Here is a 27,448-nt window from a genome sequence, read left to right on the forward strand (position 1 = left end):
GCTCAGCGTAGAGCCCGACGCAGGGCTGGATCCCACAACTGTGGGATCATGACCTGAGCTGAAACCAAGAGCTGGTCGCTTAACCTACTGAGCCACCCAGGCGCCCCTCTCGTTGTGGTTTTGATTTGTGTGTACCTGAGGATTAGTGACGATGAGCATCTTTTCACGTGTCTGTTGCCCATTTGTATGCCTTCTTTGCATGTCTGTATAGATCCTCTCCCCATTTTTGAATCAGATTATTTATTTTTTTGGTGTTGAGTTATAAGTTGTTTATGTATTTTGGATATTAACCCCTTATTGGATAGATAGATCATTTGCAAATATCTTCTCCCATTCAGTAAGTTGCTTTTTTTGTCTTGATGATGGTTTCTTTCACTGTGCAAAATCTTGTTACTGTGGTGTAGTCCCAGTAGTTTAATTTTGCTTTTGTTTCCTTTGCCTGAGGAGACATATCTAGAAAAATGTTTCTATAGCCAATGTCAGAGAAATTACTGCCTATATTTTCTTGTAGGAGTTTTATGGTTTAGGTCTGAGATTTAGGTCTTTCATCCATTTTAAATTTATTTTTGTGTATGGTGTAAGAAAGTGGACCAGTTTCATTCTTTTGCATGTAGCTATTCAGTTTTCCCAGCATCATTTGTTGAAAAGACTGTCTTTTCCCTGGCATATATTCTTGCCTCCTGTGTCGTAGATTAATCAACCATATAAGCTTGGGGTTGTCTGGGCTCTGTCTCCTGTTCCATTAATCTGTGTGTCTATTCTTATGCCAGTACCATACTGTTTTGATTACTATAGCTATGTGGTATAACTTGAAATCTGGGATCTTTTGTGCTTCCATACAAATTTTAGAATTATTTGTTCTAGTTCTCTGAAAAATGCTGTTGGTATTTTGACAGGGATTGCATTAAATCTGTAGATTGCTTTGGGTAGTATGGACATTTTAACAAGATTGTTTCTTCCAATCCATGAGCATAGAACCAGAAACAAATAATCTTTCCTATAAATATAGGAGAATTCAAGAAAAGAAAACTATTTAATTCTGTATGCTGTAGGTCTACTGACTTGACTATTTTGATTTAAAAACAGTAATATGTTTTCTCTGTTTTTAACAAGAAAAAAAAATAAAAATAATAGTGGTAACTAATAGTCTAGCTTTTGCAAGACCTGGATTTATTTATTCATGGAAAGTCTTACTAATCTGAACTTCCTAAATCATTTACTAGTCTTGCTCTTCAGATAAGCTTATGTTACTGATTATTTGATGATATAAAAATGTTAAGAAATGCATATGCCCAACTACACTGAGTTATAATTAGATTTTTTAAAAGATTTGCTTTTAAGAATTTCAAACAGTGTTAAAGCCTATTTAGAACGAATTACTCCACTGCCACATAAAATTCATAATATCACCTCTCTGACAATATTTGATGGCAACAGCAATTGTATTATTCTATAGCCTCAGCTTAAATCGTAATACCAAGATCCTAAATTGACTTTGAGACCTAGGACTAATTGAATCAATTAATAAATAATCTTTGGATGCCCGCCCGATTTCTTAGCAGATCAAAATTCCAAAAAGAATATAAAAACAGGCGAGCATAGTTTTAATATATCTGCTGTTGCCTCCTACTTTTATTCTTTAGAGAGTGACCATGAGTTAGTAGATTACTAAGTGACATACCAATGCCTTTGGGTCATATGAGCATGCATGATACCATTTGCCACACTAAGGACTTGCAGAATGAATGAATGAATGTGGAATTGTGTTTACAGTACACAACCAGGTGTCCTTGTAGAGCTGGTCTGCTAAGGTACTTGAGTATGGCCGAGTGTGCTCAGTTACTTCCCTCCCAGTTTTCTCTGCACCTGAGAGGGAACAGAAGTTAACTTTTTTGGTTAAAAGCTGTCATAAAATGAGTACCTAAATAGTATTTGCAAAGAGATACAAATATGTAAGGTGATGGGTATGTTTCATTGGGTTTTCAAGGAAATTGCTGTAGTTTTCTTAAGATGGTCAATTCAATGTTTATGTTTTATCTTCTAAAGCTATAAATTTATCACTTAACTATATGTGTATGTCTAAACATATACATCTAGTCATGTGAATTAACACAGTTTGTGAATGATAAAAAACCGTTCAGGAAAAGATGATCTTTGAATATCCTTCACTTTGCTTTTGTCATGATTCGGGATCATTTTTGAACAAAAATTCTTCACTTCTGAGAAAGTTAGGATTCTTTGGAATCATCGTTGCTTTTTACTGTTTTTATTATAAATTGTCCATCTGACAGAGATTGTCGTAACTTTTCTATTTTTAGGTACCTATCATTTGTGCTCTTATCTTTATGTATGTTCCTATCTCACCTGATAACTCTTTTATTTCCCATCTTCAAGCTCTAATTCAAGATGGTAAAACTGTTAAGATACCTTCTGCAATCTTGACACTCTTTAGGTGGCTACAGAGTAGCACCGTCTTTTGTCTCTTTACCTTATCAAGGAGAGATACTAGAGATAAATAGACATGTTTGGCTTTTCCATATTTCTCTTAGCCGAATCACTCCAGGAGCTACCTAAAACCCACGTTCCAGAGTCCCTGTCCCTCCCCCCCCCCCGCCCCGCCTTGGGAACCAGATGTCAAACAGGCCTTTTCCTTTCCTGAGCAGACATTATAGCAACTCCTGACTTTAGGCAACCTGACCATGCTAAATCCTTTGCAGTGTTTGTACAGAAAAGGCAAGTGCTGTGCAAAAGCTGGAAATGCATCACAAGCCTATGGCCTACCTTGGATAGGTTTCTGTACCTTGTTCCTTGCTGTGGCTAAAACAGTTAAACCTCAGGAGGAATTATTCTAGCTCTACTTCTCACCCACTGCCCTCATCAAATTTGTCCTTCAAACCTAACTGCTTCAAAACAATGCACAGTTATCTGCATTTTACCTGTGACACCTTTTCATTGTCCACTTCCCATGTAATTGTCAAGCACCACTCCAACCTCAGTAATCCAATCTAAGGAAACCCATCTAATAACTGCCCGCCCTCTTAATAAAAGTGAATCCCATGACTACTGAACCACTATTCAAACTCTTAACATTCACCCTCCTGACTGATATTCCCTTGGCAATGCTGATATATTATTTTTTCATGGTTCTGATTTTAAAAATGATCAAAGTACATTCTGTGCCGCATAAATTGTAGCTTCAGAACTCTCTGCCTCTCAACAAGAACATGCCATCCCTTTAAAGATTTAAGAATTCAAAACACCCTGGGGCGCCTGGGTAGCGCAGTCGTTAAAACGTCTGCCTTCGGCTCAGGGCGTGATCCTGGCGGTCAGGGATCGAGTCCCACATCAGGCTCTTCCGCTATGAGCCTGCTTCTTCCTCTCCCACTCCCCCTGCTGTGTTCCCTCTCTCGCTGGCTGTCTCTCTGTCACATAAATAAATAAAAAATCTTTAAAAAAAAAAAAAAAAAAAGAATTCAAAACACCCTGATAGTAGATATGCCTTTGGATCGTTCAAGATCTCGGCATGTTTTGAAAGCAAATGGGTTTTCTAACTTCCTTGGGCACCTGAATCAAAGATGGAAAATGAATTAATAACTAACTAGGGGCAAGACAACACTTGAAAGAAGTATTATTTTAAAAATACTGTTAAAAATACTACTCAAATACTACTACAAATACAGACTAATAATACTTTTGAAGCTAAAGGAAGTGCCCCAGCCATCTACTATGCAAAACCAACAGCCCTTACTGATTTTCCCATGATTGTTATTATAGGGAGAGCTACTTAATATGATTTCATCAATCCGGAAAGATTTATTTGAATACAATGATCTGCCCCTACAGAAGGAAAAAAGGTGGTAACTATATCTAAACTCTCACGCAGAGCTTTGGGTTTTGGACTTCCCGTGATGGCCACCGGGTGGCTCCCAAGTACACCTGCAAACCTTTATGACATTGGTTACAGGGAAGCATCTGCCATGATGCCAAGGATGAATTCATCTAAAATGCAAAAGTATGGTTGGGGAAGTTTTACCTGAGGCCCAATATGTGCCTGAAACTTCCTTTGTCTATAAGTATCAAAATCCAGGAAAAACTGTAAAGAAAGGGCAAAGTTCAGAATCCCACTTAAAGATTCACTTAAACATTTACAGGTGGATTCATTCTTTTTTTTTTTTTTTTAAGATTTTATTTATTTATTTGAGAGAGAGAGAAAACAAGCAGGGGGCACTGCAGAGAGAAAGAGAGAAGCAGGCTTCCCGTTGAGCAGGGCGCCTGATGTGGGGCTCAATCCCAGGACGCTGGGATCATGACCTGAGCCAAAGGAAGGTGCTTAGTCAAGCGACTGAGCCACCCAGGTGCCCCACAAGCGGATTCATTCTATTGCCCAAGTGATAAAATTTTAAATATGTTCCAATAGTAGAATTTTCTTACAGTTTTTCTTATTGGGACAAACACTTTATTCTGCTAAAAGGATAATACTTTAATTGATTCTAAAAAACAAACTTGGGATTTTGGGTTTTTTTACCCAAAAGGAGGAGCTTACAGTTTCTATACTTAAGGATCTATGTAGAATCTTTGAATAAAACAGAAACTTTATTGTCCATTTTATCTCCAAAGTGTTAGAAAGGTAAAACTTAACTAATGATATTTTAAAATCAAAACTGTTAAAAATTTCTAGAAGAGCTTAACCTTTCTTGACCTAAAGATCAAGAAATAATCTGATGGTAATGTGATGTACACTATAAAAATCTCAAACTCTCACCACAGGAAATTCATATAAGAAGACCCATGGGGGGGTGGCGCCTGGCTCAGTTGGTGGAGCATGTGACTCTTGATCATGGGGTTGTGAGTTCAAGCCCCATGTCAGGCATAGTTTACTTAAAAAGAAAAGGAAGAAGAAGAAGATTGATGAGGCTCAGATTGACTCCTTCTCCAACAGACTTTGCCTTGTTACAATCCAATCTTGTCAGCTATTGTCAAAATTAACACCAGGTACTCAATCACATGCCCAGCAGGTGCAAGCTGCACTTGGAAAATGATGACATCAAACACATTCCTACATGATATAAAACCAGGAAACTGGGAATACTGAGAAGGATGTCAAGACATCAGCCTTGGAGAGGTCATATCACAGACTTTGAACTGTCCATTGCTCTTAAACTCTAGGGTATATACTCAATGGATTCATGATTTCCACTCTAAACATGCTCAGGATTCTACAACCTGGACATTCAATCCCATTGAAGATATATAACCCTGAGGCTTAGTAAAAAGCTTTTAGAAGCACAAAGCTCTGGAAATAGATAGCTACTCCAAGATTTATGAATCAAAGCAATGATATGAGGTGTAGACAGTTTCTACCCCAGGCTTCCAGATTAAGATCTGTGGTTAGGATTCGTATTTTGTTATTTGTCTCCTCCTTTATTACTTATATGCTTTCCTCTGTGTGGGTCAAAGGGTGAGATTATAAAATAACTGCCATAGTCCTGTTTACTTTTCCCTCAGCTATCTTCTCTCCCATAAACTCTTGGAACTCCCTAATTCACCTACCTCAAACAATTGCAATGGCTGCCAATTTTAATAATGGATGGATTTGTCAATGGCTTTAGACTCCTCTAATAAGACCCCCTAGCATCTATACATCTTAACTGAACCCTTGGCCTCTAACCACTAGCTGCTGTTACTGAAATCTACATAAGCTTCAAAGGAACTCAAGGAATATGAGGGATTAAAAAAAAAAAAAAAGACAGACAAGAGACTTATTCGCCTGGTTTGGTCTAAGCCAACTAAGAAACTTGGATACAAACTGGGTTTCAAATGTTTCTTATTTTATTTGTGATTGTTCTCATACTTTGTGAGCTCCTCTATTGTCTGATATCCAGTTACTTAAAAACCACTCTGAGCTATTATCTCAAGGCAACATCCAGTGGGTGCTACTGCATCAGGAAGACACTAAAGTCCTCATGGTCAGCCATGGTGCTGGGTCTGAGTTTGACCACAAGAAGGGAGTGAGTAATTATAATGAGAGAAATGGGACAGTCCTAGTTTGACTATGGTATAGATACCAAAGGAAGGACATCAGCAGCCAATTATCAAAAATGAAAATATTTCCTACATATTCCATAGCAGAAATCACAGGATTTCTGGGGGGAAAAATCACAAAGAACTATAATTGTCTATCCTGGTAATAATGCAGTCTGCTTGGGTGCAAATTGCTCCCTTGATGGTTTCAGCCAATTAGCATGCTTAAGTTCAAAACAAAACAAAAAGCTTTCTCATTGTTCCACCAACTAAGGGTTCCTGTTTTGCCTCTTTGATGACAATCTATATGTGACTAGATCTCCCCTGTATGAGTAAACGTCATCTGTGCTTTAAACTACGTGTCTGTGAGATATTCTTTGACAGTGATGATGTCCACATCCAAGAGAGGCAATAAAAGCAGGGCAGATAATCTGGAAAGGGGTTAAGGATCAGCACATGCAGAGTTTGTGGTACTTGTAAGACAGGCAGGAAATAAGTAATTAATTAAAAGGGAAGATGGAGGCTAGAGAAGAAATTAGGAGTTATTAACACAAAAGTGGTATGGGAGGTATTTTAAAGTGGACTACCCACAATGCAGAAGGAAAAAGAGTGAACCATCACCAAATTATCTACACTGTCATCTAAAGGTTTGTCTGAGGAAGAGGAGTCAATGAAGAAGACTGCAGAGAGCTATGAGGGGGAAGAGGGAAGCCTGTTCACAGGGATGTCTGTGGCACAGGAGCAGAGAGTTTCCAGGAGAAGAGAATCTGTATGGTATGAAATGTAAAGAGGGTGAAGAAATTGGATTTACGAAATACAAAGTACCACTGATTTTAAGACATTATGACCTCAGAAATGTGAAAATTGTGTGTGTTAGGACTGATGAAATACAGCAGAATGTGAGCTGAAAAGAAAGCACTGGGTTTGGAAATTAGAAAGGCATTGCTTGCCTTAGAGAAATCCCTTTCATGAAACTGGTAAGTACAGAACTGATGGCCGTGAGCTGGAGCAAAAGGGAGGTGTGGATGTAGGGACAGCACGCTGACCGCTATTTTGAGAAATTTTTGATGAGAAGATATGATGAAACTGGAGATGAGGCAGAGTTTAAAGGAAGGTAATGTTTGTATGAGGAGGAATGGAGCCTGTTTGAAACCGAAGGAGAAGAAGCTGATGGAGAGGTAGAGATTGAAGGTCCATGCAAGGCAGTGTAAAGTAGATTAGCAGAAGGAAGCACGGCTATGGAGTCAGTCTGGGCTGGATTTAAATAGTAACTTCTCTACTTACTACCCATCTGACACTTAAGCCTTCTGAGGTTGGGTCTTCTCATTTGTAAAAGTGGAGTAATTCCCCTACCTCATGTGGTTGTATGTATTAAGTGAGATTATCCACATATGTGCTTAGCACAGTAGCCAGGATATATCAAATGCTCCATAAATGGGATCTACTATTAAGAGATTAAGAGAGAGCATAATTGATTAGTCAAGTGGAGAGGGGAAATGATAGAATCAAGCTTATAGGTGGATGAATTAGCCCTGAAAAGGAAGAAGGATCCCTCTGTGGTGCTTCTAAAAGATGGCCACAAATTCTTTGATACCCCTGCCTTCAAAAGATAGAGGCTAATTCCCCTCCTCTTGAGTATAGTTAGTACTTAATGACTCGAATAGAATGAGGTGGAAGTGACAATGTGGAGCTTTTGAAAGGAAGTTATAAAAGGCATTGCCACGCTTCCCATGCTCATTCTCTTAGATCATTCAATCTAGGGGAAGCCAGCTGATATTTCATGAAAACATGCAATCAACCAACCCTGTGGAAAGGCCCATGTGGTTGGGGACTGAGGTCTCATGCTAACAGCCACATGAAAGATTCATGTGGGAAGTTGGTTCTCCAGCCCCAGTCAAGCTTTCAGTTGAATGCAGCCCCAGCTGATATTTTGACTGCATGAAAGACCTAAGCCAGACCGCCCCAGCTAAGCTACTTCTAAATTCTTGACTCATGGAAACTGTGAGATAATGAATGTTTGTTCTTTTAAGCTCTAAATTTTACGATTGTTACACAGCAGTTTGTTACCACTTCTTTCTCTGAGTAAGAAGGAAATTGAAGAATGACAGGTGAAGACATGCATGATATGGAAAAGGAGAGAAAGTAGATGCCAGACAGTCTCTCTTTCCTCTGTAAATTAAAATATGAGGGATGCTACTTGCTGAGCATTTGGTGGCTTGACAAGACTGGCAGGAGGTTGAAAGCCATACGGAAAACAGGAAAGGAAATCAACCAGGAACGCACATAAGATTGATGGTTTTCTTTTGTGCTTGTCTTCCTTTATGCCAAACCCAACCACAGAAATCACACTTGCTACTGGAACTAGATCAGACTCCACGTAATGACCTTTCAGCTCAAGTGTGAAATTCAGAGGCACTGTAGCCTGTCTGGGCCAGCCCCAGAGACTGCCGTGTGGGCAAACTGCTGACGAGCAAGTTCAAGCCTCAGAATGGCCCAGGCTCATCTTGGAGAAATACTACCTGCTGTCAAAAGTGATTTGCAGCAGCTGTATAGGGCCTAGCACATTATTTATGAAGAGAGAGAGAGTATCAGAGGAAGTATTATAAGAGAAAAATCAACAAGCGCTGCGTATTCTGCAACAAACATATTGCAGTATGGGGGAAACCCACAGTCTTTTAAATGTCTCGTTTGCATTATTCTTTCATCCTCAGCCCAGTGCTGCTACCTCTTTCTTCTCTCAACTCTAGTTATTAGCAGGGGAGCCCTGGGAATCCTGATTTAGCCAGCCTTCGATCTTATCTCAGAACAGATCCAGCACATGGAAGACACTAGGCTAGGACTGCCCCCTTCTAAAGTTATACCACGTTATAGCCCTGTGTCTTTAAACCTCTAAGATCCACTAGGAATTAAGTCACAGGTCTCCTTGCAGAATGATAGGTCCTGCTCTCCTTGGGAGCTTAACTTCTCTCTGCACTGATTCTGTTTGCAAATTGGGAAGCTAAAATGTCCCTGCAAAACTGGTGCCTTTTCTACCTTATACAATCAAGTCCTTTCATTCATTCATCCTTTCACTCACTCAGTTATTCAGTTATTTAGCAACTCATTGCTGAGTGCCCACTCAATAATGGGACAGGCATGTACTAAGTGTTGGGAATCAAAAGAAGAATGTTGTGGTTTTAAGGAGGAGCAACATGGGGTGCAGGCCCGCACTAAGCACTCTATAAACATGTGCTGAATGAGTAATGGTACTTGCCCTTTGTGGGCATCTAGTCTAGTAGGGGAAGAAAGCATGTCGACAAATGATGAAAATAAAATGGTTTTAGTGCAAGAGTAAAGGAATCAATCAAGTGTTATAAACATTGAAGACTGAATCTAGCTAGAAGTTAAGAATGGCTTGATACAGGCAACAACATTAATTTGATCTTAAAGAACAGATAAAAGTTTTCCAGGAAAGTAGGAAAAGTCTTTGCAGGCAGACTGAAACTATGCACAGGGCTTATTTTTAGTGGGATTCTTTCACTCCAGCCTAATCCTACTTTGCTAGTGTAAATATTAACCAATATTTTACTGGGTTTCAGTCTTTTGACTTTATTTTTCTTTTGTTCCCTAGGCAGTGATAGCTTGGCAAAGTAGATTCAAAACAATTCTACAAAAGAGATTAATTTTGACAGAGTGAATGAAACTGATTCAAGAAAAAAGGATGTATTTTAAGTTTCTTCCTGAGAAATATTCTCATTTCTAAGCCAGATGGAAGATATTCTTCTTAAAAATGGTCTCCCTGTTACTTCTTTTTTTTTTTTTTTTAAAGATTTTATTTATTTATTCGACAGAGATAGAGACAGCCAGCGAGAGAGGGAACACAAGCAGGGGGAATGGGAGAGGAAGAAGCAGGCTCATAGCAGAGGAGCCCGATGTGGGGCTCCATCCCGGAACGCCAGGACCACGCCCTGAGCTGAAGGCAGACGCTTAACCGCTGTGCCACCCAGGCGCCCCTCCCTGTTACTTCTAAACCTTCCTCTCTGATGCCTGGCTGAAAACCCAGGAAGCACCCTGTTCTGTGCCGCACCCGTGTTTACTATCATTTGCTCACTTCGGAGAACATCAGATTTTGTACACACTAAACCAGATTGGCAGAAGGACTTGCAGCAGCCAAATGCAGTAAATCTAATTTGTCATTATCAATTCATTAGTGATTTTATATATTGAAAAAAATCTTTAATTGCATGACAGCTTGGAAAATCATATTACACCAGGGAGTAGAATTTGCTAAGCCAACGGTTTTCTCCAAACTGGAATTTAGAAAGAACTCTTCTTTGCAACAGGAAACATGAATCAGTACTGACACTTACTAAAATGTTTTAATGAGTAAGCTCAAGCATTTTGTTTCAAGAAGCTACTGGCCTAACAAGACCTGCCATTGTTATCAATGGTAATTAGGTACATTTCCATGAAGTTGTCTAACCTGTTTTATTAAGCCTGTAAACTTCTTTGACAATCTTAAAGGAACTAAAAAGGAACAAAATAAGAAGGGTGGGAAATAGAGCCAAGAAGCCGAATCTTTTTCCAATTTGAGAATTTTGGACACTATCACTTTTGCTTTCAGCCTTGCAGTCAAATTCTCATTTTTACCAGCTTGCAACCATTATTGCATTTAATAGAAGCTGATGGTTGATGGGTATTTTTAAACATGACTCTGCAGTTGCAAATTATCAGTTATCTTCAGTTTCTGGTTATCAGGTATTTAACCATCAAAGGCATGCACCATTTCCATGAGTCAATCTGTGAAAAGAGGTTATCTATCACCCACCAAACCAGTCAGTGGCAAACCAGACAGTACGAAGATTTAGAATCTTCCCTTTCTAGCTTACACTGTTGCTTGTCTTCAATTTTCTGGATAATTTAGGGTTTTATTTAATATGATTCTTTAATAGTCATCCTAAACAAATCAAGGTCAACACAGAGTGGCATTTTCCACACTCTGAGTAATATGCTTTCCACATCCAAGGGGTTCTATGACTAAAGAGGTGTGGGAAAGTCAGACAAACATGTCACCAGGTTTCTTCACTACAGGCATTCTCGGATTCCTTCATGTGGTAATAGACATCGTGAATCTCTAAAAGGAAATACAGAGTATACTGTTTTCCAGCTCATTTGACTACACAGCTGTTTTTGGATGGAGGACCATCGAGTGGGGCCATTGTCCCGAGCATCATACTTTGGAAACTATTGCTGTTCAAGTATAATTGTTTTTCTTGAACACCCCCTATTGTTAATGGAGTACTGGGCACTATAAGGAGACTCCAGGGCAGGAGCAGCATGTTAGTAATGATTGCTTTTCCCTTCCCACAACATCCACCAAGCACCTACTGGAGGCGAAGGTTCTGCCATCATCCCTTGAAAATAGTAAGGGCATCACATCCCTTCGGTGAGTATATATGGGAACTGGAGTGACCTGTCAGGGAGACATGTCAAATCTGTTAAATTCCTCACCCTCACCTCAAATCAGAGGAAGTTGATGTCCCAGTTATCCACCAACATTATTTTTTTGTCCCCCAACCCCTACTCCTTTACCCACCAACATTCTACTGTCACTTCTCACAGCACTGATGAGAAACTCTGGAAATAGAAGGGTTTTGTTTTTGTTTTGTTTTGTGTTTTTTTTTTTTTTGGCTTTTTCTTTTCTTTTCTTTTTAATTAAGGTGAAATTCACATAATCTAATATTAACCATCTCAAAGTGAACAACCCAGTGTCATGTAGGACATTCAGAATGTTGTGCAACTACCACCTCTTTCCAGTTCCAAGCCATTTTCATCACCCCTAAATAAAACCCTGTACCCATTAAGTAGTTACTTCTCTTCCCCCTAGCCCCTGGTAACCACCAATCAACTTTCTGTTTCTATGGATTTACCAGTGCTGGATATTTCATACAAATGGAGTCATACAATCTGTGACCTTTCATGTCTGGCTTTTTTCAGTTACCATAATGGGTTTTTTTAGGTTCATCCACCATGTAGCATGTATCAGTACTTCATTCCTTTTTATGGCTGAATAATATTCCATTGTATGGATATACCACCTTTTATTTATCCATTCATCAGCTGACGGACTTTGGGTTATTTCCACCTTTGGGCTGTTGTGAGTAGTGCTGCTGTGAATATCTGTGCACAAGTAAGTGTTGGAGTCCCTGTTTTCAGTTTGTTTGGTTATATACCTAGGAGTGGAATTGTTGGATCATGGAAATAAAATTCTAAAGCATATGGTTTCTAATAAAATTCATATGATTTAGCTAGCGTGAGACAGTTTTTAATGCATCTAAAAAAGATGCATGTAAAATGCACTACCCTCAGGAAGCTTAGAGGATGACTTACTGAAGCAAGTTTCTCCTCCACACAAAACATACCTATTTCTCCCATGAACAACTGTCATTTTTAGTGAGCCATCTGAGTTTCTGTTACTCAGCTATCTAGAGTTTCTGTTGTTTTCTCAGCCAATAAGCATTTAACAAAGACAATAAGTAGAGATGCCTTTTGGGAGCTCTATTATTGGGATGTGTTGTATTCATGTGAAAGCAGAAAATAATGAGGAAGAAAAAAGGTTGACACCAGCACTAGATCAGCTATTCTGGAAAGATTCCCAAACATCCAGAGTTGTTTTACAGTCAAGTAAAATGCTTCATTTGAGTGTATGTCTCTGAGAAGTGTTAATTGTTGATTAAATATTGTTGAATAGACTGAAAACATGAAATCCAAGCACATTAATTAAGCAGAGAGTTCAAGCATAGTTCTCACTTTCCATAAATGTTTCCAAATGCTTAATCTAGGCCTCACTCCAAAGCCATTCTTCCTATGGGGACATGGAGAAAACCTTGGCTCTCCTCTAATTATTATACATGATATTAAGACTTTACTGAGTTTAAATTACCAGGAAGAAAAGAATGAGGTCTATCACCAAGGGAAACATTGGGATTCTCACTAAAGTAAATCTACATTCTAAAGTGTTATTGCTTCTATTACAGCTATTATTGGCAGTAGAAACATGCAGCACTATTCTTCCTTTATGTTTTAATTTCAGTTGAACTTAAAGTGTTACAAATAATATGGACATATAAACCGAGGAGATGAGTATATTAATTATGATTCAGTTTATCCAACTTTAACATTAATAGTAGTAAATCTTGGGATTGGTACATCTTGATCTAATGTAGCTACGGTAAATGACATGGAGACGGCTGAATTGCTGTATTTCCAGAACCTCTTGGAAGGGACTTCAGGTTGTCAGTAGGATCTAGCAGGTCATTGTCCTAGAATATATGTGTGGCCTTCCCCTAAACCAGACTGGGAAAATATTCTAGGTCTTGTATCCATGGGCATCCCACAGGACAAAGAGGGACTATCCAGATAGACACATTGAGATTCTGCCACTGCAGGCCTCTCAGAATGGGGTTGTACCCTTCCACAGAGCAAGGCTGACCTGCTCTGGCCTAATTATCTGACCTATTGAGAGGCAGACCCAACTGGGAATGTGTTTGCTGGTTCTGCTTTTATTTTGGACAATTTATTTAATCACCCTCTTTTTACCCTCCTGACATTAGATCTCCAGATTCTGACTTAAAATTCCATAGGATATGAATTTAATAATATATGTATTTTTAAATAATAAAAGTAATACAGGAATACATGCTTGAACATGAAAAAAATACTGAAGAATACAGAGTGAAGAAAATGAAAGCTCTTTGTCCAACCTGCTTCCCTATACCCCAGCCCTCCAATTCCGTTCCCTTCCCACAGGTAAGCACTGTTAGCAGTTTGGTGCATGCCTTTCCAAAGTGTATGGTTATAGATATAAATACATATAGAGATAAGCACTCTTTTTTTACTAAGCACTAAAAAACTGTATTGGAACCACTTTCCAGGGTTAATCTCAAAACAAGAATACAGATTCTCTGTCAAGCATCCTGAGAAATTACTGCCTACCAGAATTTTACTTTTTTTTCCCCCAGAACACTTCTGATTTAATATATTCTGGCAGGCTTCCCAGTCATGTGGCCATGAGCTGGGAGGAGATATAAATATAAATACCATTATGGCTAATAAAATATATGAAGAATCCTGTATGTTAAAGCATTAGTATGAATTTTTAAATCTTAAATCAGAGCTGAAGGACATATGCCTCTCAGTAAGTCAAGGAAAGCCGGAAAAAAAAAATAGAGAAAAAAGGGTTTGGGAGTCTCTGTGAAGGGTAGGGGAGATTTTGACTCTGATTCGATTAATCAGGAAATATTTATTATTTATCTATGCTGTGGTAAGCACTGTAGGTGTTCAAGAAGGTAAGATGTAGTCCCTGCCTCCACAGGGCTTACCATCAGTGGGAAATCAGACTGGCCAAATAGAATGGAATCAGATAAGAAAAAGCTTTCACAAGAGCTTGAACTTGATCAAGTAGTAAACGCCAGCCAGCCTCACAAGGTTTCTGCACAAAGGAGTGATACGATAAAAGCAAATTAAAAGAATGTCTTTGGGGGTACCTGGGTGGCTCAGTTGATTAAGTGTCTGCCTTCATCTGGGGTCACTGATCCTGGGATCCCAGGGTCCTGGGATTGAGCCCTGTTTCAGGCTCCCTGCTCAGCAGGGAGTCTCCTTCTCCCTCTCCCTCTGTCCCTTCCCCCAACTCATGCATGTGCTCGCTCGCTCTCAAATAAATAAAATCTTTAAAAAAAAAAAAAAAAGACTTCTAGACTTGTCTCCCCTTCCTTAAGATGAACCCACTACTCCACTGAAATTGAACTATTTACCATTCCCCCAACCCCTTCTGTGCTGTCCTCATGAGATCCCCCACCCCTACCCCATCTCCAGAGAAAAGCAGAGTCAGGGAAAACAGCTAGGAAGCTGTTGCAATAATCCAGGTGTGGGCTGATGCCACCAGGGAGAGGTAGTGAGTGTGAGAATGCAGAGGATGGCTGATGGCAGCAGATCTTCCTGATTGGACACAGGGTTTGAAAGAAAGAGATGAGTCAAAGGTACTCATTTTAGGCTTGAGGCAGCAAACCCAATTCCTTCTCCATAACTGCTTATTCCTCATCCTTGCAGTTGTTGGAGGGTGTATTTATTTCCTACTGCCCAACCTGGGACCACATATAATTAATGATCTCTCTATACTTTAGGTCACTAGTATATATTTATTTAAAATAATACAGGTAGAGCAAAATACTTGGGAGCTAGAAGGATTCAAGACACACTCTAAAATGTTGTGGGATTAAAAATGCCGCATTTCACACAACCTATGTGCATTTAATAGAACCTTTCATTTCATTATTAGTGTGGTTTGGAATATAAGGCTTATGAGACTATCTTGTGAAAACCAAAGTGAGAAATTCGGCTGGGTCCAGTAACAACTGGAGCCAGGGACCTCAGTGAGCTCAGGGCTTGGATTTCTCTAGCTCCATTCTCTCCTTAGGTGTGGTCTGCTTTTTTCTCAGTCACTCAGGTCACCTGCCTCCTCTACCCATTCCATCTGACACCAGGTCTGAGACCACGAGGCTTCACAGTTTGAGAAATCTGGGAATCAGTACCCAGGAATGACTAGAATCAGAGGGTTTGGCTGTTAAACTATGTGCCTGTCATTGCTAGCTACAACCTGGGGCAAGTGAGTTAACCTTCTGCACCTCAGTCTCTTCAACTGTAAAATGAGAATAATCTTAGTACTATCCCCATAGGGCTATTTTCAGGATTAAATGAGTCAATATATATGAGTTTAGATTGGTGCCTGGCATTTGTAAGTGCTCAGTGAATGTTAACTATTAACCAAGCTTTGGTTAAATTTGGAAGAACAAAACCCTTGCTCTCTTTTGCTTTAGCCAACAGGGGTCAGTACACAGCAATCTACACAGCTAAATAAAATGCTTAAGGGACGTAAAAAAAAAAGATTTTCAGTGTTTGAGGAAACACCAGTGCTTCAGAAAATTTTTGTAAAATGGTGTTAAGAAAAACCAGTCACCATAAAATTAAGCAATGAGTGAGAAACATAGGAAGAGAAAAAAGGTGAAAATAATTAAATAATACATTTAGAATGTCTAAAAGCAATTTAAAATGCAGAAGGCCATTTTCAGTGGGAATACTCCAAAGCAGAGGCCTTGGGGATTCATGACGCAGTAGAGCACTACTGCCAACAAGAGCAGCTTGCTCACTGAAGTAACCAAGTACGTATTTCAATTTCTACCTTGATGCATGGGGGATGGGAGAGGGCATGGACCATCCTATGTTCCGATTACGTAACAACAATGTTATTGCTTATTGAGTGCTCACTGTATGCCAAGTGCTTTACACACATCACATCACCATATTTCTTTTTTGACTCTTTAACATGAAAATGTGGAAATATATAGGAGAGGATAGAATAATAAAATGAACATCCATTTACACATCAATCAATTGAACAGTCAACACTTTTCATATTTAAATTTTTCTAAATTATTTAAAAATATAGATATCAAACATTTTACCCCAAAATACATTAATATGTATATCTAAAAATAGAGACATTTTTCCAAATAAGCACGCTATTATCATACCTAATAAAAAAGCAATTGTTTAATAGCCTCTCTTGCCCTAGTTCGTATTCAGATTTAATTGTCCCCAAAATCTTTTTTTTTTAAAGGCAACTCTTTTTTTTTTTTTAATATTTTTTATTTATTTATTTGACGGAGAGAGAGACAGCCAGCGAGAGAAGGAACACAAGCAGGGGGAGTGGGAGAGGAAGAAGCAGGCTCCCAGGGGAGGAGCCTGATGTGGGACTCGATTCCAGAACGCTGGGATCACGCCCTGAGCCGAAGGCAGATGCCTAATGACTGAGCCACCCAGGCGCCCGCCAAAATCTTTTATATCTGGTTTATTGAACCAGAACCAAGGACAAGCCATTGCATGTAGTTATTATGTCTCTTAGGTTTCTTTTAATCTGGAACAGCCTGCTCTCAGTCCTGGTTTTTTTTTTTACAATTACACTGACTTACACAGCCAAATTTGTTCAGAATTTTTCTGATTGTTTCCTCTTGGTGTCATTTTATTCTTCTATCCTTGTAGTTCCTGGTTGAGCTTGATTATACAGAAGTGAAAGAATTTGGGAACAAATACTTCACAGACAATACTGGGGCTTTATATTGTATCACATTTGGAGGCACATAACGTCAGATTGGTTCGCTTTTAGTGATTATAAAATTGATCTAGGTTAAAATGGGAGGGACCAGATTCCTTCATTGTCATTATGTTTTTCTTCTGACTACAGCTAGCAATCCCTGGAGGATAATTTGGCCCTAAGTGAATATTCTGTTCCCTGTCACCCTTTCACCAAATGGTTTCATTGATGATCCTGGAATGAATCTGTTATTTCATTAGGGGCTACAGTATGGTGATTTTCTAATTCTATCATTCATCTTACATTATTTAGCTGGCATACTTTTATAAAGAGAACTGTTTCCTCATCAACTGGGACTATTTGGTTACCCTGAAATACAGATGCAAGTAGAAGGGCAGGAAAAATGTTTAATTTATTTTCTTAAATTACCACTTTTCAGAGTAAAGAGTTGCTGTAATAGTTAGCATGGCAAATGAGGCTTTTAAAAATTGTTTTCTATATTTGGTTTACTCTTTTGGTGGGGCTTTGATGTTTGACATTTTCAATCGATTTCAGTCATTCTTCTTGGGCTCAAATTGTTCTAATTTTGGCCAGTGGGCATTCCTTCAAGCTGGCTCCCATGTCCTTTTGAAAGGACCTCGTTTTTCTTGGATACTTCCAGACTTTACTGTCACAAGATGTCACAAGATGTCCCAAGCTTTCCTATTCATTCCCAGCTTTTGACCTGGCATAAACCATTTCTCCAAGGAGCCCTGGGACCTTTTAGTGAAAAGTGGTATTTAGAGATCAAAATCTGGGTGCCAAGGATGACCACTGCCCTGAGTTCAAATTTATATTTTCATTTCAAAGTTAACAATATAAGGTTTTATTTCTTGTTTTTATACTTTTATATCTTATTTTACACTGGAGTTTTTGCACCTAATATCATTAACAAAATTATTCTTTAAATACTTAAACCAACCCTGTGAGATAGGGGATCATAAGTTATATAACTGTGATCATAATTTATGTTAAAATCTCTATTTTACGAGGAGGAAACCGATGAGAGGTGCCTAACCTTACGTGGCTGGTAAATAGCAGCGTCGGGATTTGAACCTGGCACGCTACTTCCTCCTGGAAGGGAGCCGCAGACCTTCGGAGGGGCTTCTCCACGTAAGTGATCCGGGATGGGGATGCGAGAACCAGCATATGGAGGAATTGACCCGTCGCGACCGACTGCTTCAAATCGGGAGGGCAGGGCGGGCGCGAGCTCTCTAAAGAGCACGAAACGCCAGGGAACCACACATGCACCAGCTGAAGGTGGGAAAACTGGTTAGGACCCCACGCGGCGCAACCCCTAAACCGAACCCACCCGACCTGACCCGCCTCCGCGTAGTGCCCGCCCAGCCACCCACCCACCAATCATAGGGAGCCTTGAGCTTCGGGGCGGGACAACAGAGGAGCATGTCCAATGAAAAATCGGCTCCCGGTCGCCTCAGGGCTGAGCATTTCAGAATCCTAACTGGAGAGCAGAGAGGAGGTGGCGGGCTTGGCCAATCATAGGGGGAGACTCCACATTTGGGACCGGCAGCCAATCAGAAGAGAGGTCGCTGCCAATCAGAAGAGCGGTCGCCGCCGACTCGCCCGGCCCACGCTTCCCGCCTTTCCGCTAACTCCGGAAGCCCCGTCTCGTTAGCCACAGGAGTTGGGACACTCGCAGTCGTCTCCTCGCAGTCTTCCCGCCGACCCCGGGGCCGCGCGGGTGTCTGGTGGAACATGGCGAACTCGGGCTGTGAGGACCTCCGGGGCCAGGAGGGGGAGAGTTTTCTGTACTTCGCCTACGGTAGCAATCTGCTGACTGAGCGGATCCACCTCCGAAACCCGTCCGCTGCGTTCTGCTGCGTGGCCCGCCTGCAGGTCAGTGCTGCCGCGTGCGGCCCCTGCAGCGTCGTGCCCACCCTGCGGACGAGGGGGCAGGATTTTGAGAAGTCGCTTTCTCGGGGCTGGGAATGCACTTCTTGCCGATAAGAGGACGTCGGGGCTGTCTTCGTCGTCTGGCTTCTGCCCTCCTGGGCAAGCCCGCCTCGCCCCCACAGCACTGTGCCCGCCCGGCGGCTGTGCGTCCCGCCGCCCGCCCCCTCACCCCCGGGCTCCCTGAGCCCCCTTGCTAACTTGCCCCGGGAGGCTCGTTCTGCCCAGACCTGGCCGCCTCTCTTGCCCACCGACTTAGGGGCGCGCTCACAGCATCCGCTCGCCTGGTGCCTCCCAGACGCCTTCTCTGCCCCAAGTCAGGGAATCCGTTGCTTTCTCTTCCCCATCACACCTTCGCTACAGGGCTTGTCAGCTGGTATTGTAAAACTCCGTTCACCTGTGTGTTTGCTCCTGATGAGAGAGGTCCTGAAAGCTGGCACCGTGTCGTAATCATAGTAAGAGTTGTGCTCAGTTAAGTCAGGTGGCTGGCTGAACCGTGACCCACCTTGGTGAAAGTCATTGCTCTTCAGGGCCGCCTGGCTGGCTCAGTCAGAGGAGCATGGGACTCTTGGTCTCAGCGTCTGAGTTCGAACCAAGCCACACGTTGGGCGTAGAGATTACTTAAATAAATAAAAAAGAATAATTGCTCTTCAGTACAATCCATTCATTCCTTTGGTAGATTTTTTTTCCTGCAGATAAAAAAGTGATAAAGTGGGCTGCCTTGAGGACCTGTCCACGTCTATAGGAGAGACACCCCCCAAAATTATGTACAAAACCTTTTGACATTGTCGGATTAGACAAACATGGTCTCTGCTGTGGTTGTCAGAGTTCTTCGTTGCAAGCAACAGAAAGTGGCTGATTTAAGCAGAAAAAGAATGCGTTGAAAGACTGTTGGAGGAGTCACAGAATGACCAGGAAGGTAGGACCACAGAGCTGATAAAACAGGGAGGCATAGGGGACCCTGGCTGAGTCAGCGGGTGGAGCATGGGACTCTTGATCTCAGGGTTGTGAGTTCAAGCCCCACTTTGGATGCGGAGGCTACTTTAAAAACAAACAAAACTAAAAACAGGCAGGCATAAAGGGAGGCACAGCAACCACAACAGCCAGTATCACAGCTAGAACCAGCCCAGGAGGCCGCTGGTGTGCCACTGCTGAACTTGGTAAACATGAACACTTCGTTGTGCATCACTGACTCTGCCTGCTCTGGACCTTGCCTGCTACTGTCACTACACCCCTGCAGTTCCTGAAACCTAGATGTAGCCACCACCTCCAGGGTGTAGTTTCTGCTGTCCTTGGGCACTACTAGCACTAGCTTCTAATTCAAATCCCAGGTGGGTGTCCTGTTTGGCAAACTCTTGGCCACGTGCCCATGCCCTGAGTGCAAGCAAACTGGGAGAACCAACTGCTGACATTTGAAGCCTCAAAAAATGGGAGTTGGGCTCTAGCACTTTCTACCCCCCGGACTCCTAAGGTAGGGAATTGTCCAAATGCGGAAAAGAAGTTCAGATATTTATAGTTGGGACAAGTGGAAGAGCTATCAAGCAAATGATTATTGAGTTACAGATATGCTGAGTTTAAAAAGGAGACATGTAACTTCCTCTCAGTTTTGCTGTGAACTTAAAACTGCTCTAAAAAAAGTGATGTCTTTAAAAAAAAAAACAAACCTACGAGGTGCTTTGGGAGTGTATGACTTGGGGTCCCGACCTAAGGCTTAGTAAAGCTTTTCCTGAAAATATCACTTTTAAGCTGAGACCTGAATGATTGGGCAGGGGGAGTCAGAGGAAAGAAAAGAAACAGCACATACAGATGACCTCAGGAAAGAAGCAGCTGGATCATCCAGCTGCTGTGCCTGGAGTTTAGTGTGTGAGGAGGATATAGCTTGACAACTAAAGAGGTAGGGAAGGACCATGTGTTACAGGACCCCAAAGGCCAAAGAAGACTGGTCTTTATCTTGAGAGCAATGAAAAGATACATGGCAGAATTTAAGCAAATGAAAGATTAGATTTACAACTTTGAAAGCTCATTCTGGCTGCTGTGGAAAATGGATTGGAAGGGGAGACAACAGTGGATGTGGGGAGCCCAGTTAGAAAGCTTTTGTAGTAATCCATGCTAAAGATAATGACATCTTGAACTGGGTTGGGGAGATATTTAGGAGATAACAATGTTAGGCCTTGGTGATTGATTGTGAAGGGAGGAAGAGATAACAGGGGTGACTAAGGTTTTTGGTGCAATAGGGTGGATGATGGTGATATTTGTAAAGAGAAGAGGAGAATCAGTTTTGGAGGGAAGGTCAAGCAGAGCTTAAACATACTGAGTTTGGGGTGCTTGTTATACATCCAAGTGAGCAGGAAAATATTAGTGAGCATTTATTAAGTACTCACTGTGTGGTAGGCCCTGTTCTAAGCACTTTTGAAGTTTAGAAGAGAGATCTGGGTTGGATTAAACGATGATTGGAATATTGGTTGGTATTTGAAGTCATTGGAGGGGATAGATAGTCTTGAGCAAATTGCTGATGAACAAGAAAAGGGGCCTAAACTGAGCCCTTAGCAACTCTACCATTTAAAGACCAGGTATGGAGGAGGAGTTAGCAAAGGGAATTGAGATCAGGGAAGAGTCTGAAAGTCAGGAAGGAGGCAGATCAAGACAGGGTCGTTAACTATGTGAGAAGCAGCTGAAAAGTGGAGCAAGAGGAGGACTGAAAATTGTTTATTGGATTTAGCAGTAGATAACCAGTACCTAATGTGGTTGTGACTTTTTATCAGCTCTCTTGATGTCCTGCCAGGGCTATTTGGTCCTACAATATCCACTATACCAACTGAAGATACTGGTCGCTCAAACCAACCTTTTTCCTGAAATGTCTGATATTTTTAAGAAAATAAAGGTGACAGGGATAAAATATAAACCTTAGATTTAGTATCTAGTCCAACGTTTTTTATTTTATTATTAAGGAAACTAAGCTCTGGAAAGATGGAAAGAAATTCTCTACACCAAATGGCCAAGTAAGGGTTTTTAATCTTCCCCAGGATTCTCTCCTCTGATTACCCATCTCTGTAGGGAAGAAGCTAAACTAGAAACCTGGCTCCATTACTTATTAGTTGTGAGACCTTGGGCAAATTGCTTAATCTTTATAAGCCACAGTTTTTCTTGTTGTTAAATGGGTATAATAAAGTTGTTGGCAGGATAAAAATGACAGTCCACATAAAGCTCATAGTGCAGTTATAGAACCTAGTAATGTACTAGTGTTAGCTGCTCTTATGTTTATTATAGATATAATAGTGTAATTCATGAATGTTAGATTAACGTTCGTAAGTATACACATCACCCTCAAATGCCAGCTTCTTGAAGGCAGACATGGTGATATATGCTAGAAGGATACTCTCTACATACATAAAAGTAGGTTATAACCCCTATGTAGCTACCCAGCTTTAACAATTATGTATATATACTATGTTTGCCTATAAGTTAAAATCTATGTGTATGTAGGTAGACTGGGAAGCAATTTTTAAAAATGAAAATAGATACGTTAAGGCATTGGAATTATGGGCTTTTTTTAAAACCTGTCTATGGATGCATATTATATATTCAATATACGTTTCATTTTAAAGAAAAATATGAAAAAATATAGTCCTTGAGATCTGGTTCCTTGTTTATCTTTGTATTTTTTACAGCTTCTTATGCAGAGAAGGAACTCAAAGTTTCTGTCTTAATTGCATGGCGTTCAAGGTGAATCTTTTTTATTTTGAGGAGGGAAATTTTGGTTCAAGTGGATATTGATCATATCATTTTGGTTTCCTTTGTAGGATTATAAGCTTGACTTTGGCAATTCCCAAGGCAAAACAAGTGAAACTTGGCATGGAGGTATAGCCACCATTTTTCAAAGTCCTGGCGATGAAGTATGGGGAGTAGTATGGAAAATGAACAAAAGCAATTTGAGTTCTCTGGATGAGTAGGTGACTTCTAATTATAAGTTAATTCGTAACTAATTCAGAAAATGGATCATATGCTAAGATGTGTGTGCGTGTGTGTATATATATATGTTGGTTTTTTCGAAACCATATACCACATTCTTGATACTTTAGAAGTAACATAAAAGGTATAATGTGCATATCTTAAAAAGAAAAGCCTCGGGGTGCCCAAGTGGCTCAGTCCAAAGAGCATGCAACTCTTGATCTCAGGGTTGTGAGTTCAAGCCCCACATTGGGCACAGAGCCTACCTTTAAAATTAAAAAAAAAAGCCTAGAAGGGTCACTATTCCGGTTGAGATTTGGGGGACGTTTATAATCTCTTCTGTAAAAAATGGAAGTCTTTATTTTTGTTCTGTTTATCTTTTATAAAAATCTCTTTTTAGTTTCAAATTGCGAAAAGGCATGAAGATGTTTGTAATTGTTGCATCTTTTTATTGGTTTCAAAAGCAGTTCAGTTTTTTTTTAGAGTGTTTTTAAAAAATAATTCTTTAAGGCAGCAGTTGAATCAGTAAAAAAGTAATAATTTGTAAAACCTTGGACAACATGCTAGAAATGTTCTGATACTTTTTAGAACTAGAACTCCCAACTTTCTGTGTGGTAGAGCATTTATACAAAGAAAGTTGGCAGGAAAGAGTAGGACTTGAGAAGAACACATTAACTGATATGCTTGATACTTTATGTCACTGGTGAATGAGAGTGAGCCATTCTCTCTACTTTTCTCTGGGTGGATATTCTCTTGTCAGAACACATAGTCATTTTTTGTAACCTAGAGAGCGATGTTGAGGGGTATAAAGATTAAAATAACTGTATTCAAGCATGGGTTTAGATAGGATAAATATAGAGATCTGTTAGAAGTATACCAAGTAATACTAAATCTGGGGCTTTCCAATTGAAATGCTAAGTTTACTTTTGATGTGGTAATATTTATAATATGTTCTACCATATCCCAAAATACATAGGGAGCAAGTACATTCATATATAGTTAAATTTTTAATCCAGTAAACTAACTTGGCTAAGTCAAATATGGTTAAAATTTGGCTGTTCTGCTTTCAGGCAAGAAGGGGTTAAAAGTGGAACATATATCCCAATAGAAGTTAATGTTTATACTCAAGAAGGAAAAGAAATAACCTGTCGAAGTTATCAGATGAAAAATTATGAGAGTGCGCCCCCATCTCCCCAATATAAAAAGGTAAGCTGCTTACAAAGACTGTTGGCAATTCCTTTTTAATTTTCACTGAGCTAAACTAAAAAAATACCTTGTTTTAAAAAGGTTTTATGTGCGTTTAATTCTATACAAACACTTCATTCTTATTTTTTTTGCCTGCCCTACCCTTATGAACAGTTCATTTTAATCAAAATCTTTTTAATGTGAAAATGATAGTTATTTACCTAACACGCAAATTGAAAAGTGCTCAGATTTATTTGGAATGATAGAACCATGTTCCTCAAACAGATTTATTAAAAAAGACTTTGGGATAGACTGGTGATGGGTAGTAAGGAGGGCACGTATTGCTTGGTGCACTGGGTGTTATATGCAACTAATGAATCATCGAACTTTGCATCAGAAACCAGGGATGTACTGTATGGTGACTAACATAATATAATAAAAAAACATTAAAAAAAAAAACAAAGAATCTATCAATTTTTATGCCCCCCCCGAAAAAAAAGACTTTGGAAATCTATATGAGCCATAATTCTAGATATGTGCTTTCTTTCCTAAAGTAGAAAATAACATGTATGCATGTATTTTTAGTAGATTTATTCTATACATAGGCTTTTGTAATCATTTTTTCTCTATAAAACAGTATTTCATAACACCAACATTCATTTTTATGGGGAAAAAACATATTTCCTATTGCTGATATGTTTTCCATCCCTTGATGGAGGGAAAAAAATCACGCTTTCAAAATCAGAGAAACCACTCCCACAAACATAGGAAGAGAACGTGGGATAGAAACCCCAACATCCCTTTTTAGAAACCCAAACTTGGATACTATTGGAAGGCCCAATCAGGACATGGCATGTGGAGTGGATGACCCAGTTCTAGGGCCTAATCTGGAATATTCTAGTATGGAGCCTAGAGGAATTAGCCTGGTATGGATCTGGGAAGTACCACTGAACATAGTTGCCTTTTATTACGTTATTTCATATCAGAGGTAGAGTAGACTCCCAGATTAAACTAAAACTGATCCCCTAAACTTCACATTTTTTTTAAAGAATGGTGTTTTTTCTTAATAGATCATGCCAGTTCTGTATAATAAGTTTTTATCTTAATACAAAAATATTTTTAATTAGAATGACTAGAATAAAAAACACAAGAAATAACAGATGTTAGCGAGGATGTGGAGAAAAGGAACCCTCGTGCACTGTTGGTGGGAATGCAAGCTGGTGCAGCCACTGTGGAAAACAATATGGAGGTTCCTCAAAAAATTAAAAATAGAATTACCATATGACCCAATAATTCCACTACTGGATATTTACCCAAAGCAAACCAAAACATTAATTTGAAAAGATATATGCACCCCTATGTTTACTGCAGCATTATTTACAATAGCCAAGATATGGAAGCAACCCAAGTGTCCATCCATAGTTATGGCTAAATAAGACATGGTGTGTGTGTATATATATATACTCATACATACATACGATGGAATATTAGCCATAAAAAACAAAGAGATCTTGCTATTTACAATAACACGGATGGACGTAGCAGGTATCATGGTAAGTGAAATAAGTCAGACAGAAAGACAAAAACCATATGATTTCATTCATATGTGGAATCTATGAACAAGCAAATGAACAGACAAAAAAATACCCAGACTCTTACAAACAGAGAACAAACCAGTGGTTATCAGAGGGGAGGCGGGTGGGGGGAATGAAATAGGTGAAGGGCATTAAGAGCACACTTATCATGATGAGCACTGAGTAATGTAAAAAATTGTTAAATCTTTATATTGTACACCTGAAACTAATATAACACTGTATGTTAATTATACTTCAGTTTTAAAAAATATTTTAAACCTTATTATTGAGTAAAGTTGATACTCCATGAGAATGTATCATGTGGCTTTGAAAACTCCCTGTACATTCATGCTCACTATGAGAGGAATGACTGTCTCTATTTTGTTCTATAATTGTTTATTCTAGAGTTATCTGAAACCTAATATTTCATACTCTGATACTGCACATAAAGCTGTGGTATATTAAATTATGTTCCTAATTAAAAGGTGTTTTTTGTTTATTTTAACCATGTCTAGGTCATTTGCCTTGGTGCAAAAGAAAATGGTTTGCCACTGGAGTATCAAAAGAAGTTAAATGCAATAGAACCAAATGACTACAAAGGAGAAGTCTCAGAAGAAATTGAAGACATTATCAAAAAGGGAGAAAGAAAAGCTCATTAGAACATAATAGATATTTTGGTTAGAAATCTCAATTATAATAGAAAATACAGATATTTTCTGTATGTGCTAATATATTTTTAACATTTAGAAAAGAGATCTGAGGTATCTCTATGTTTAATATATTTTCAGCGGTGCTCTGAAGGGATATCTTACTTAGGTGATTCCTTGTTTTCAGACTCTAAAAGGAAACTAGGTTAGACATTAGATAATCGAGGGGCGCCTGGGTTTCCCAGTCAGTTAGGCATCTGCCTCCGGCTCAGGTCATGATCCCAGGGTCCTGGGATTGAGTCCCGCATCAGGCTATCTGCTCAGCAGGGAGGTTGCTTCTCCCTCTGCCTGCTGCTCCACCTGCTTGTGCTCTCTCTCTCTCTGTCAAATAAATAAATAAAATCTTAAAAAAAAAAAAAGAAATTAGATCATTGAAAAGGAGGCCATGAGGCACGGGAATGCGTGGCAAATGGAAGTAGGTGCTCCTATGAACACTTGTTTTCTGGAGTTGAGTGTATTCTTGCTCTGTGACAAAGGAGAGATTTGCAACTTAATGATCGTGCTGGCGAATTGCTCTGCTTTGGGAGTTTTTTAATCGGCTTAATAAGAGCTAGCAAATTGCAGAGACAGTTGATAATAATTTTTTTAAATTTAAAAATGGCATACTGTTCTTAGAGAAATAAATGTGGTTTAACTTGTATCCCCTACTAAAGTACGATATTTTGCTTTCTTAGAGACTCATATCATCACTCACCCTGGGTCTGGTGTTGGCTGTACACAGTCCATACCAGAGGATTATTGCACAGACTCTGGAACCAGGCAGCCTAGGATCACTTGTCAATTCTACCATGTTCTAGCTGGGAGACTTGGGATTATTTGACTCTGTGCCTCAGTTTGCTCAGCTATTGAGTGAGGGCAGTTGAAACACCTATGTCTTAGGATTATTTTGAAGAGTAAATATATGTGATAAGGTTAGAACAGAGCCTGGCACATAA

General features: G+C 39.7%; 1 protein-coding gene across 2 annotated transcripts; it reads left to right on the forward strand.

Moving 5' to 3' along the window:
* The first annotated feature begins 18,790 nt into the window (after positions 1-18,790).
* GGCT (gamma-glutamylcyclotransferase) lies at positions 18,791-27,188 on the forward strand. 2 transcript variants are annotated; one of them, XM_008686452.2, is made up of 4 exons: positions 18,795-19,045; positions 22,900-23,045; positions 24,118-24,253; positions 26,322-27,188. In XM_008686452.2, the coding sequence occupies exons 1-4, from the start codon at positions 18,905-18,907 to the stop codon at positions 26,463-26,465; spliced, it is 567 nt and encodes a 188-aa protein (XP_008684674.1). In that variant the 5' UTR covers positions 18,795-18,904; the 3' UTR covers positions 26,466-27,188. The 2 variants fall into 2 exon arrangements, with proteins under 2 accessions (XP_008684675.1, XP_008684674.1); XM_008686453.2 differs by lacking the exon at positions 24,118-24,253 and having other exon boundaries at positions 18,791-19,045; positions 26,322-26,379.
* Positions 27,189-27,448: the final 260 nt, after the last annotated feature.

This window comes from Ursus maritimus, unplaced genomic scaffold, assembly GCF_017311325.1.
Source record: "Ursus maritimus isolate PB19 unplaced genomic scaffold, ASM1731132v1 scaffold_3, whole genome shotgun sequence".
Taxonomy (NCBI): Eukaryota; Metazoa; Chordata; class Mammalia; order Carnivora; family Ursidae; genus Ursus; species Ursus maritimus.

Excerpts from the sequence above, each read along its gene's own strand:
- GGCT (XM_008686452.2), top strand. The coding sequence starts at position 18,905 with ATGGCGAACTCGGGCTGTGAGGACCTCCGGGGCCAGGAGGGGGAGAGT. Across the intron at positions 19,046-22,899 it reads GCTGCGTGGCCCGCCTGCAG|GATTATAAGCTTGACTTTGG; the intron begins GTCAGTGCTGCC and ends TTTCCTTTGTAG. Across the intron at positions 24,254-26,321 it reads CATCTCCCCAATATAAAAAG|GTCATTTGCCTTGGTGCAAA; the intron begins GTAAGCTGCTTA and ends AACCATGTCTAG.